The sequence below is a fragment of the Tachypleus tridentatus genome, chromosome 3, assembly GCF_004210375.1.
Source record: "Tachypleus tridentatus isolate NWPU-2018 chromosome 3, ASM421037v1, whole genome shotgun sequence".
NCBI classification, from domain to species: Eukaryota; Metazoa; Arthropoda; class Merostomata; order Xiphosura; family Limulidae; genus Tachypleus; species Tachypleus tridentatus.
The window spans coordinates 1,207,316-1,221,151 of record NC_134827.1 but is presented as its reverse complement, the minus strand read 5'-3'; the positions used below and the strand labels follow the sequence as shown (position 1 = coordinate 1,221,151).

The 13,836-nt window shown below is 34.4% G+C and overlaps 1 protein-coding gene across 1 annotated transcript; it reads right to left on the bottom strand.

Annotated features, from left to right (window-relative positions):
* Positions 1-10,664: 10,664 nt before the first annotated feature.
* On the bottom strand, positions 10,665-13,200 carry LOC143247902 (uncharacterized). Its single transcript, XM_076496453.1, has 2 exons — positions 13,017-13,200; positions 10,665-10,958 (listed from the first exon to the last, which is right to left on the bottom strand). Exons 1-2 carry the CDS (start codon positions 13,167-13,169, stop codon positions 10,665-10,667), a joined length of 447 nt encoding a protein of 148 aa, XP_076352568.1. The 5' UTR covers positions 13,170-13,200.
* Between the last annotated feature and the right edge of the window lie 636 nt (positions 13,201-13,836).

The window sequence follows — 13,836 nt, the reverse complement described above, 5'->3', positions numbered from 1 at the left end:
CTGAAAATAGATACTCACCTTTACAGAGCTGTTTTACCGTGTAAGGAAACAAAAACACTACATTACCTTCCAGTAACCCTAATATTTGTTTGTTTCACGCATTATCGCCAATTCCCAGACCGATCCTTTCGAAAAGCTTGACACGAACATTCAATGTAAAATCGTTATATAATACTCCGTAATAACATCTAATGCGTGATCAATAAAACGGCTCTTAGTGTGACTATACAGTGACTTAACATGTAAGACAAACTGCTACAAAACATTATACGTATGGCCATAAGAGTTGGATATCAAGGATTTTACAGCAAAACAAGCCTATGTTTATGATTTTTGTTTGTTACTAAGCACAAAGTTACACAAAAGACTATCTGTGCTCTGCCCACCAATAGTACTGAAACCCGATTTCTAGCAGTGAAAGTCCGCAAACATACGTTGAGCCACTGGGGGCTCTGTACTTATGAAAATAAAATTATCAAAACTAAATAAATTATAATAAAATAGCTAAATAAATATTAAAACATATTTGCACTATAAATACAATAACTAAGAGATAAATCTAGTAAAAATAAGGACAACTTACTAAACATACTATGAGCTTTTCTAACACAAATATAGGACCGGCTTTGACCATCCAATAGACACTCAGCCAATTTTGAAAATAACACACAAGTCTGAGCTTTAATATGTTTTTTGTGAAAATTCCATCAACAGTTCATGGATTTTATCACAAGCTTTAGGCTCATCAGAAACTAGGGTAGCAAAACTAACGGCATAATACTATAGTTTAAAAGGAGTTGTACATAGTTTGAATTAGTTATTAATTGTTATTTTATTAGAAATAAGTTAATACGTAGCTGTGACAATTTTGAAAAGGTCTTAATATTCTCTAAATGTTTATTAACAAAATCCGCAGAGAGAAAGTTGTTGAAATTGTTAAGTAAAGTTGAATAAATTTGGTGTTCAGAATGAGAAGTTTCCTTTCTGAAAGGCCCGGTATGGCCAAGCGCGTTAAGGCGTGCGACTCGTAATCTGAGGGTCGCGGGTTCGCATCCGCGTCGCGCCAAACATGCTCGCCCTCCCAGCCGTGGGGGGCATAATGTCCACCGAGGAATATAGAACCGCTGATTTTTTGCGTTGTAAATCCGTAGACTTACCGCAGTGCTAAAAAATGAATTTGCATTTTAGAATTGTATCTCACTCTCATAGGTCTGCATGATAAGGTGGTTAGGGCGCTCGACTCGCAGTCTGAGAGTCGCAGGCTCGAATCTCTGTCCCACCAAATGTTTTCGAAATTTCAGCCGTGGGGGCATTATAACGTGACGATCAACCTCACTATTCGTTGTTAAATGAATGGCTCAAGAGTTGGCTGTGGGTAGTGATGAGTAACTGCCTTTCACCTAGTCTTACACTGCTAAATTAGGGATAGTTAGCATAGATATCCCTCGTATAGCTTTGCTCAAAATAAGTGGTTCAGCGGTAAGAGGCACATGTTGACCGAATATCTTGTCAAATAAAAATCATGTCTTACTAAAATTTGGTTATTTTAAAAATAATTTTACTAGTAACATTTTTATTCAAATATCGTGTTTACTAATGCAAAGCACTAATTTACCTTAATTCTTAAAGGATCTTGAAATTAGTGATAAAAAAACTCGTCAATAAGATTGGTTTGATTTGAATATCGCGCAAAGCTACTCGAGGACTATCTGCGCTAGCCGCCCCTAATTTAGCAGTGTAAGACTAGAGGAAAGGCAGCTAGTCATCACCACCCACCGCCAACTCTTGGGCTACTCTTTTACCAAAAATAGTGGAATTGACCGTCACATTATAACTCCCCGACGACTGAAAGGGCGAGCATGTTTGGTGTGACGGGAATTCGACCCCTTGATCCTCAGATTACTAGTAGAGGGCCTTAATCACCTGACTATGCCGGGCCTCATCAATAGGAAAACTGCTGTAAAAAATTACTAAAATATTAAAAGTACATCCAAATCTCTAAGTTTTGCTTTACCATCAATGGAATAGCTGATCGTAACGAAGTGATTAACAATGATTCTTACTAACAATGTGTTAAAGAACTTGCTTAAACGTCTTGTAATGTATTTTATGCCTTTACCAACTTATTAATTCTCTAGTCATAGATTTTTAGCAGCATCATGCTGACTCATAGAATGTCTGAGTTTTCAAATACAAACGTTTTAGCTCATATATTCGTCATCTCTTAACTGATTTGAGATCAGATTACGGTTTTGGACTCAGTAGGTCAAACAATTTCGATTGACTTATTTTTGTCCACATTTAAGGTATCATAGATTAATTTACTCTAATCCTGCATGAAATTATTTCAATTTCAGGGTAGATTTGTAAAGGTCCTGATGAGTAGTAAAATTAAATCGGGTATCCGCGCGCCCGACGCTTTATATTGTTGGTGCACAAACATTCAGCTAATAAAAAAGGAAAATAAGGTCTCAAATTAATTTGCTCTTATCCTGCATGAAAGGATTTCAAGTGTCGCGGCTATTGAGGATTCTCCTACTGTTTCTGTTTATTTGTCTTTTTACCATCAACAACAAACCTGTATTTGTATGTGTTTAACATAGTTTCTAAAACCAAAATATTTTAACCCTTAAACAGTGGTAATGCTGATAATGGCCGCCATTTAAGGGTTAATCATTAGAAGACTTTTCAGAATGGGTACCAAGATTTGTTATAGTAGTAATATGTGTTAACGTTTACATACGTCTCGTCACTTGAAGATTCTAGTTGCTTTCTGTAGCGGTTTTTGACGTATAGGAGACATATAAATGATTGTTATAAACGACCTTATAACACCAAAATGTCATTTAATTAAACATTCAATGTTTTAAGTTCTATCGTTTTTCAGAAGCGTTCACTAAAACAGAAATCGAACCTGCAGTAAAAAGCTTTAAATAGTTTGAATAATAAATTTTATTTGAAGTTTGTACTGTCATTTTGGTGTTACAAAGTCGTTTATTTATAATGTTAAACTGAATGTTTAAGGCGGGGACCCTCTTTAAAATAGCTGATAGTTTATATAATGGGTAGTAACTAACCCTTTTACGGAAGAGTCTGATTATAAGGTAACTCTGTGGAGTCAGCAGATAGCCCAATGTGGCTTCGCTATAAGACCCTATAAGGTCAACTAGTCCTACTGTCAATAGATGAAACTATAGAAGGTAAACCTTATCTTCACGTTCATTGTGGCAATTGTTGTTTCATATTTGAGTGATAAGAAGTGGCACGCAACAACTAGTCAACATTATTAAATTTAATGACACTTGTGTAAAGGTTCGACTATATAAAGATAATATTGTTAACCGATAACCCTTGTAAGGAAAATACGAATCTCTAAAACTTCTAGTTTCACAAACTTTAGGAGATCTCGTAGTAAACTATATCGTCGTTTAATCTTGTTTGTTCTGTATTTACGTTCATGATGTACGGATCCGACGAGCCATTGGTTAATAAAAATACGGGTTAACAACGCTAACGTTGTTTCAATACCTCTGGTACAAATTTTCTGTTGTGTAGCTTTGAGGCAAATAAAGCGATAGAAATAAGTTTAAAATAGTTTTTTTCATCCGTTAATTTTAACGTTTCACGTTTAGCGGGTAAATCGTTGCATTACATGAACTCGGTAGATTGTGTATGAAATCTGGATTAACATAAAATTATTATTCAATATGTTCAAACGTTCGACAGAAATCGCAACATGAAAATAAATGAAAATATTAGTTAAATGTTAACAGTTTAGAATGCAAAAATTAAGAATTATTCTAATGTTATGGATTCACATTATGGAGTTTTATTTCGCTATTAACATTGAAACACAGTTTTGACATACACAAATATAATTACCTTACTTTAACATACAAGTGTTATCAGTACGATTTGGGGTTCAGCTGTCAAGTATCTTAAAATTTAGTTTGTAACTATTTAGTTGAGACATAACTAAGCCAAAAAAGTACTTGATTAAAACTGGAAAACATACAATGTTGAATTTATTGTTTACAATGAAGTGCAAATAGCATGCTTGTTAAAACAATTCCAATACAACATTATCGAATATTTATAGTTGTGTTGCTAAGTGACATTATGCAACAAATAATATTAATTTAAATTGTTGCGAAATAGCGTACAGTCACTCATCTATATTTTAGCAGAATAACATAATAACATTTTCAGGATTGACTGATAAAGCAGTAATGGACTTCACTAATGTTTAGAAAATTATGGAATATGTCCCTGTCTTTGGCGATAATGTAGTCTCTCACATATGCAAGAAAATGCCGAGACCAAGTAGCCACCAAAGAGGAATAAGATGACTCCTGCGAGATCTTGCAACTTAAGTGGTTTCACGCCGCCATCTTGTGGACTCAAGCAGAACGTGTAATTCCACACCATTTCTTCAATCCACTTTCCCAAAGACCGTTCTCCACTACTAACGATATTCTGTTAAGAAAGTAAAAGATAACCATACGGGTATTGAAAATTGTAAGGAGTTCCAGAAACATTTGGAGTTTCAATTACTTTCATCAACATTGTATATGGTTACTTTCATCAACATTGTATATGGTTACTCTCACCACCATTAATAATTTCAACACTAATATCACTTTTTTCCTCAATCCACTGTATAAATCTAGAAATAACTTGATACCGAAGACTTTTACAATAATACAGTCAAATGTTTCAAGATCGGACTTAATCCGTGTTTCAAAACGATTCCATAAACCCCGTATTCTACACAATCATTTTGAGTAGACAACAATACGCTATTACGTAGCAGACGTTTAAAATCATTTTACCATAGGTTTTTAGGCATAAAGTCTCTTTATACAAGGGTGTATGAAAAAAAAATTGTTTTTATTTTATCCACTTCTGCTAGGTATTCCATTAATATACATATTACTGTAATTTTTTGTTAGTTCAGAGAAATGGGCTTTAACGCACTTATTTTTAAACATCCTGGTATTCTAATATTTGAATTTTATTTTTAATTTAGAAAATGTAGTTTATTCTAATTAAGATCATGAAAAATATTTTTAGTTAGATGTTTTCCGATATCAAAACAATAAATTTTATATTTTATTTTTTACCAGGAATACATTCAAGCGCAGCTCGAATCTCAAGATTTATTACCAGTCAAGTACATGTTTGTAAGGCTCTCTGTGTACAAACATCCTCATATATGCCTGGCATGGAAGAAGCTCTTTTATGACATATGTGCGTTGGTTCAGCTGTTTAAGCAAATAACACCTGTTTGTGTTGCAAGGGTTTCTTAAGTAAACGCTGCCAAAAGAAATCGGTTTATGTTGTGGAAAGACTACAAACAAACACTGTGCGTGTGTTATTATGGTTCTTTTGGAACACGTTTTCAAACAAACTTTACTGGAGTTGGGTGGTTTTCATGAGCACTTACCGTAAAACTCATTCAAAAGAAACCTTTTAAAAACACCTTCTCCACGTGCAGTGTTTCCATTGTCTTGTTTCTAACGTGTACTATCGTGTATATAGTCACAAAACACGAACTGGAGTAGTTTTATTAAAGGTACCTATCCAGTGAGAATAACTTGTAAAAATCGCATATATAAACATGCTGAAAACGTTAAACAGACAGAAGATTAGAAATTCATTTGTTATTGTCACTAACTCTTGATCAAACTAAGATATTCAAACGGACAATAATAAGTAAGTAACTCTGTGAATTATGTGGGTAATTTAACGTACTGATCTAACTATTTGTCCACTACCGTTTTTAACATTGAAATAATATATCAGAGGTGGAATAGCTATTGAATAACTCCTACCCGATTCTTGGGCTACTCCTATATCCTGGATATCCACACGCTGGGCAATCTGGGAAGATTAGGTTCTCAGCAGACCTCTTCTATGAATACTGTTAATATTCTGTGAAATGCTACAGATTTTACTCTCGGATCAAGTTTTGCGACTTATTAGACTACGTAAACACAAATTTTGCTTCAAATGTTCAGGGCTATGTTCGTGAATGGTATTTTTGTAGTATTTGGTACATGTAATCTCACTATTTTTGATTCCATCTCACACACTCACGAACACCTCACATTAGAGAATTTCGATTCATTTGATTGTATATGTTAGAAAACAGTTCAGTACCAAAACATTGCTTGACTCACATGATACAACTACCAACACGTATTTAACATAAATACCCTTTTAAATACACAGACGGTGCGTGTGCGTGTGTTTTCTTATCGCAAAGCCACATCGGTCTATCTGCTGAGCTCACCGAGGGGAATCGAACCTCTAATTTTAGCGTTGTAAGTGAATAGACTTACCGCTATACTAGCCGGGAGGAGCACTACACAGACGGTACATAAATCTAAGTGACAATTTTAAAGTCTAGTATAGGTGGTCTTGTTCGTATAATAGAAATTTACTGGGGAGAGATACTTAACTCTGTCGTCATAATGTATTATAAACTGATATATTTCTTTTAATAAATCATTTTTGTGTAAATTTATTTTATAAAATTAGCGGAACGAGCAATCTGTGAGTCTGTCTTTTATGGTTGTAATCTTTGTATATCTGTGCATGATTATACATCACATTATAACACCCCTCCAGCTGAAAGGGCGAGCATGTTTGGTGCGATGGGGATTCGAACCCGCGACCCTCAGATTAGGAGGTGAGTGCCTTAACCACCTGGCCATGGCGGATCAAAGAAGTGGGTGTATGTATACATCTGAAACACTTCAGCTAATACTGTTAAACTAACTTTTAAAAACAGAATGAAAAAACGATTTGACTTCCAAGATACGTACAAATGAAACTGTGTCCAATTGTGTTAGAAGTCGAGAGTAATAATAAATGAACAACAACTATTGAATAGATTTATGATAACAATTAATGGCCACGTGTTAAAGTAAATGTATATATATATATATGTCACCAAAATATATTAGTAGGTATAGCTGCGAATATATTCATAAAATTATTCATTATTTTGGTACTTTTCCGTTATGCCCCGGAATTTTAATAACCTTATAAATTGCATATTTATATATATATAGAGAGAGAGACAAATATAAACATTAAAAAACATGTAAATATGCATTTTATTCATATAGTAGATGTCGACAATAAACTGATTAAAATATATTAATAAGCATTGTATTCATACAGTAAAACCTGCCATATGTGGGAGCTTAATGGAAAAGTATTAATAAACTAGACGCAGGAATACTCATGAAAAGATAGAATAAATTTGAGAAGTGAAACAGGTACTGAGATTAAATACCTAATTAACACTTAACTTTTCAACAAAACAATCAACTCATATAAAAGTAATTAGACGAAAAATAACAAGAAAATAACTTATGTACTTAGTTTTAAGATGTAAGTATTTATATTAGATGTAGCCATAATGTGTTTTAATACTCTGATCATAACTATTCCCTTTTCACGTGAGTATGATGACGTTAAATGGTCTTCATTATTAGGTTTTTTAAAGTTAATAAAGGGACATAACTCACTGTCATTCAACAGAAACTTCTGAAAGCTAAACGATTCTTGCTTTGAGAATGGATTTCAAAGACACTTTCCCAAGCACTGCTGACCGTTAAGTCAATGCTATCCCTTAAACATTGCAAGGAAAAATATGCGTGTTAGTGCTATACAAGCTGTTGTATTTTCTACTGTGAAACAGGTAATAAACTTAAATACTTATGATAAGGTTCTGGCAATCGGATATCAGTCAATGTTGTGCTGTTAGCCTATACGATCACCTTGTTTCTAACTAATATTTCATTATTTTAGTTTCAGTTTCTAACGTGCTACCATCCTGAAGCCCTGATAAAAATTGTTTGTGGTGGTCAAGACTGAGTCATATTGTTAGAAAGAATGGTGTCCTATCCATTCCTTCGAAATTTCATTCGTTGGCTTTAGTCGGCTACTTAAATGGTTTCGATAAGACTATTCTGGTCTTGCTTAGTTTTATATTAATTTGACAGTGTGTGTTTTCCTTAAGATGAATTTCGAAGACTTCTTTTATCTCGTTCTTACGATTTGATTTCTTATGATTTTACCTTCATTATATTTTATTGTATGGTCAACTCTACCATGATGATCAATTGCAAAAAGTATTATATGTTTATTTTGTTCCTGAATAATGTTGTTCTTAGTAATTAAGCACAAAGCTATACAAAGGGCTATCTGTGCTTTGCGGTTTCTAGCAGTATAAGTCCACAGACACGCCGCTGTGCCACTGGTAGCCCCTGAATACTGAATTATTTATTTTGTTTTTTGTTTCTTTTCTCCAGTGTTGGAGTCTACATTCACGAGAGACGTTGTAGCTGGTATTTTTCGATCTCCAATGTGTGTGTAGTTGTGACGAAGTGTGTTGTGTTTTATTAATGCTGTTTAACTTGACCTGTTTACAAATCCTTTGTATGTTTAGATAAAAAGCTCTGGTTTGGATAATGGAACTGTATGTCTGCAGTTTTTACCCTTCAAATTTTTGTTGTTTGTCTTCCTTATCCAATATTCCAGGAAGCTATTGTTAAAGAAGGTCGTAGTGATATGTTTTTATTCCATCTTCTAGGATCTCTCAATATGAAAGCCCTTGTTCATTCTGAAAGCTAAATAGCTTATAAAGATTTGTTTTTTTTTTTGCACTGATGCTATAATTTGGATTTACCCGTTACCGTGAGTCTCCTGCAAAATTATGTGGCATATGAAATGTGTCTAAATAACTATCTCTTCTTTTATTTCGTTCGTGAAGTTTATCGACACTCGCTGTACGTTCAAGTGGTTCGCGAGTCCTGAAATGTCATATTACGAATGTATCGTAAAATACCTCAGCAAGATTATGGGTCTTAAAGGAGCTGTTCTTATTGAAATGTTCGATATTGGGGCTGGTGAGTACTAGGAATAAGGGTGGTGAAAAATGGTAGTATTTATCATATTATTGGAGATAATTTATGTTCATTATGACATAAATTATCAGCTGAAAAATATGATAAAATTGATAAGCAATTAGTGCCTAGTAATAAAAAACATTATAGCTTATTAAAAATTAAACTTGGGTTACATGACAAATGAGGTTATACACTTTTTATATTAAACTGACTTTTAATGTATAAAAACTGTGACAAAGGTCACTTCATGAGGTTAACTTGAAGACTTAGTAAATAACATTTTATTCTGTTCATGTTAATAATAGGTAAGCAAAAAACGATTTATAATAATAAGAACAAATTTTACTGTTGGCAATGCATACCGCTTGTTTCGGTAAAACTGCTTTGTTTGTTTAACTTTCCTTAATTTCGCACAAAGCTACACAAGGGTTATCTGCGCTAGCTGTTCCAAATTTTGGCAATGAAAGACTAGAGGAAAGGCAGCTAGTCACCACCTACCGATAACTCTTGGGCTACGCTTTTACCAACTAATAGTGGGATTGACCGTCACATTATAACGCCACCACGGCTGAAAGGGCGAGCATGTTTGGTGTGACAGGGATTTAAACCCGCGATCCTCAGATTGCGAGTCGAGCAGCCTAATCACCTTGCCATATTAAGCTCAGAACACAGGTCTGTATTATTCAGAAGAAAATTTTTATTGAAGCATGTAGCATGTTCCACCGTCAAAATTCTTTTCCTTATGATTACAAATTATTGTTTGCTCTCTATTTTTTATCAATATAATTTACTTGCTTAATTAAGTAAGTTGTTATTAATGGTTATTTTCAGACATTACCTTTCGCAATCTTTTACTTTCGAGTCCAGTTTTTGTTACGGAGAATTATCTGACAAACTTATGGTTTAAATAGGTTTTTCTTTTGTTTTCTATAACTTTATTGTGTTTTTTCTTTTTTATTTGTTTAAGTCACCTAAATGTTTGTGATCGAGTAAACGTTCTCAGAACATTTTTTGTATTATATTCATCACCTATCCATGGAAATACTTTTATACACATGTAAAGAGACAAGAACTGTTTTTATTTTAAAAAGGTTCTAAAAATAGCGAATTTTCCAAAAGTGACGGCGCTAAACATAATCAGATTGCTTAGGGCCCTGAGTAGCTCCAAAGACACCCATGCCACGGGTATATATTTTTTCATCAGTTTGTTTGTTTGTTTGATACTAAGCACAAAGCTACACAAATGGCTATCTGTGCTCTGCCCACCAGGAGTATCGAACCCTGTTTTCTATCCTCTCAAGTTCCCAGACATTTGCAAAAAAGGTGTCTTCAACAAAACGATCTAAAAATACACTTACACTTACTCAGTGACGAAAGTTCGTTTGAAAATTGCAGAAGCAAGATGCTAATTGGTTACTAAATACAATACACGTACACACAGTGTGCATTATGAGGGGACAGTGTTGTTAATATGTGGTTAGAAATGACTTTGCAACAAGTGAGTTTGAATGTGTGTGGTGTTAGCTTATTTTGGGTTCATGAAAACATTACAATTAGTACTTTTATAGAGTGGTTGAGGCGTCCGAAAATATATCTCTTTATGGACCATTGTTGAAGCGTCAAAAATATGTCTGCTTAGGGCCCCAATTGGCTAGCGTCCCTGTTTCTCAGAAATTAAACTGATTTGTTCAGTTCATCGAAGCATACGTAATCATTATCACTATAAAATACTTAAAGTAATTACAGTTTGTTGAATTTCTCCACCAGTGTTCTATTTAGCTGTTTTGAAAATGCTACTGAGTAGGCTTGGTTAAAAATCGTCTCGTCAACAACATAGGCACTGCAACTATTTTTTTTAGAGGCTCTTTGTGATAAACCAAAACGAATTGCATCTAGGTTCGTTATAACGGCGTGACTTCCTCTTTCAATTGAGTCAAAGACTGGATCTGAGAGCAGTTGGGAAAATGACTTAAGACCATGACCTTGTTCAGTTCTTGTCAGCAGCCTCTCATTCAAAGTACCCTCGTTGCTTTTCTACAAAATAAAACAAAAAATGGTGTAATTTGTGTAGTTGTTATTCAGGGGAATACGTGTATATCAGTTAAATATTTTACACGTAGAATAACAGTCCTTAGATATAAGGACTAAGGAGGACATTATACACTAATCTATTAGCTACAACAGCTACTAAAACATTGGTTCTCTCCAAACAAGTGTCAAATAGTCCCTGTTTGATTCTCGTTAATGTAATTTGTATGCGTTATTAAAGCAAAATGTTCCTGCTTTTTCAACCTTATGTTTATTCTTAAACTATTATGAGTATTAAACTGAATGATGTAGCGAAGCGTTCGTGTAATTTTAACCTTATGTTTATTCTTAAACTATTAAGAGTTTTGAAGTGAATGATGTAACAAAATTTTTATGTAATTTAACTTTATGATTATTCTTAAATTATTAAACTAAATGAAACTTGTTTCTTTATACATCGAGCTATCTGCTATTTCTACCGAGGGGAATCAACTCCTGGTTCTAACGTTGTAAATCCGAAGACTTATCGCTGTCCCATTGGAGGACAACTGAATGATGTCGCCAAATGTTTATGTAATTTCAACTTCATGTTTATTCTTATACTGTTAAGAATATTGGACTGAATGATACAGTTAAAATACTGGGAAAATTCAGACTTTTATCATTAGCGGAAGCCACGAACAACAGTTTCAAATAATTACATTTAAATACGATTTTTAATTAGTTCTAGTGCTGTTCACGACGCTAATTTCTTCACTCGCACTAGTAAACAGTGCTCGAAGTGAGGGTACGTTTGTTTGTTTTTTTAATTTCACACAAAGCTACACAAGAGCTATCTTCGCTAGCCGTCCCTAATTTAGCAGTGTAAGATTAGACGGAATGTAGTTAGTCATCACCACCCCCCGCCAACTCTTGGGCTACTCTTTTACCAACGAAGAGTGCGATTGACCGTCACATTATAACGCCCCCACGGATGAAAGGGCAAGCATGTTTGGTGTGACAGGAATTCGAACCCGCGACCCTCAGATTACGAATCAAGTGCCTTAACCACCTAGCCATGCCAAGTCCTTGAGGGTACATTCACGCATAAAAGGGTGATAGTTTCCCATTGTTTGGAATTGTAATCGAGATGCACAAGAAATGGGATAGAGAAAATGCCAAATTAGAGAAATGGAGGTTAGCGTATCCCCGCGTTACTCTCTAATTCGAGCACTACTAGCAGGGCAAAAACAACTTGTATTAATTCTGTACGGTTTGTAACCTTTTAATAGACTACCTTTGGTAATTCGAAATACAGTATTAAATGTTTGTAATACGAGTGCGGGAATAGCGCACACTTTAAAATTCAATTTGCATTGCGCATGTTTTTCGTGAGTTTCATGTTTTCAATATTGCTTTTTTTTGTTTTCACTTTTAGACAAATACTTTCCTAATTTTGAATTACCTTCTTCTAAGACATAATAACTCTCAAAAAAACAAGTATATATATATAAGTGTGAAAATAACATAGTTCTGTAGTTTTTTTCATAAAAAGATTCATCAAACAAAAAATAGATACTTTTTGGCAGTTTAAGTAACTGTCGTTAACAGAAAACTTATTACAACTGTCCTCATGCCTGGTTTACCTAAATTTGGTTTAATAGGTTGTGGATTCATTTGCAATCACGTCATAAACTATTAGTTTTCTATGATTTGCTAGGCCTTATCTGGTTTAATAACGATAGCTGTCCCTCAATGCTAGGCCTTATCTGCTTTAAAAACGGTAGCTTTCCTTCAATGCTAGGCCTTATCTGCTTTAAAACGATAGCTTTCCCTGAATGCTAGGTCTTATCCGGTTTAATAACGATAGTTTTCCCTTAGTGCTAGGTCTTATCTGATTTAAAAACGATAGCTTTCCCTCAATGCTAGGTCTTATCTGGTTTAATAACGATAGCTTTCCCTCAATGCTAGGTCTTATCTGGTTTAATGGTGACAACAGTAGTTTCCAATCTAAAGTGTGCACAAAATGGAGAGAATAAAACTCAACTCTTGTAATTATTTTCATCCTGCCTTATAACAAAATACCTGTAGAACGTCATGGAAAGATCCTCCGTTCAGAATCAATGGCTGTAGGTCACGGGTCTCCACTAGCTCTTCCAGGTTGTCAATCAAAAGATTGGAGCTCTTAATTAACAACAAAGCCCTCAGTTGCCCTCCGAAAGCTGAAAACACCACCATCACTACCAGCAACCAGACACCGTACAAACACCTGTTCCACGTTCTTCGTGGAGTGGACTCTGGCCCTTAATACAACAACACAGTAAGAATCAACTAACTTTATTGTTAAATGAATTTGTGTTTTAAATGGACAGACATGCTTTGTCCACTAGACACGAAACAGAAAGATGGAGAAAATGGTCTCACGGATTACAATAATTTTGTTAACTCTCTAACAAAGTAGTATTAGAAATATTTCCATATAATTATATAGTCATGTCTGTGAACGTTTGAATTTACCTGATGAAAAGATTTTTTTAAATATTATATCACTAAACCATAGCTTCAGAAACCCAATCGTTAAACCTTTAATAGCGCAAAATAACTGATGTTAATGGATAGAACAGTGTTTGCAGTTTCCATGTTAAATCACATTCAATGTGTTTTTTTTCTTTTGTAGATAAAAAATGTGATTTTTTTAAAATTAATCACAGAACTATTTAGTGGGTTATCTGTTCTAAGCCCACCACTAGAATCTATGCCCGGTTTCTAGAGGTGTAAGTCTAAGACATACTGCTGCGCCCCTTGAGGGGCAACTTGAATTAAAATACACCATGTCAGTATAGTGATAATTATTTGTTGTCCAAAATATAAAGCTGGGCCCGGTATGGCCAGGTGGGTTAAGGCG

Bases quoted from the DNA above. Each gene is read 5' to 3' on its own strand.
- LOC143247902 (XM_076496453.1), bottom strand. From the start codon at position 13,169: ATGGTGGTGTTTTCAGCTTTCGGAGGGCAACTGAGGGCTTTGTTGTTA. The intron at 10,959-13,016 runs GTATTTTGTTAT...TTTATTTTGTAG, and splicing joins CTTTCCATGACGTTCTACAG to AAAAGCAACGAGGGTACTTT.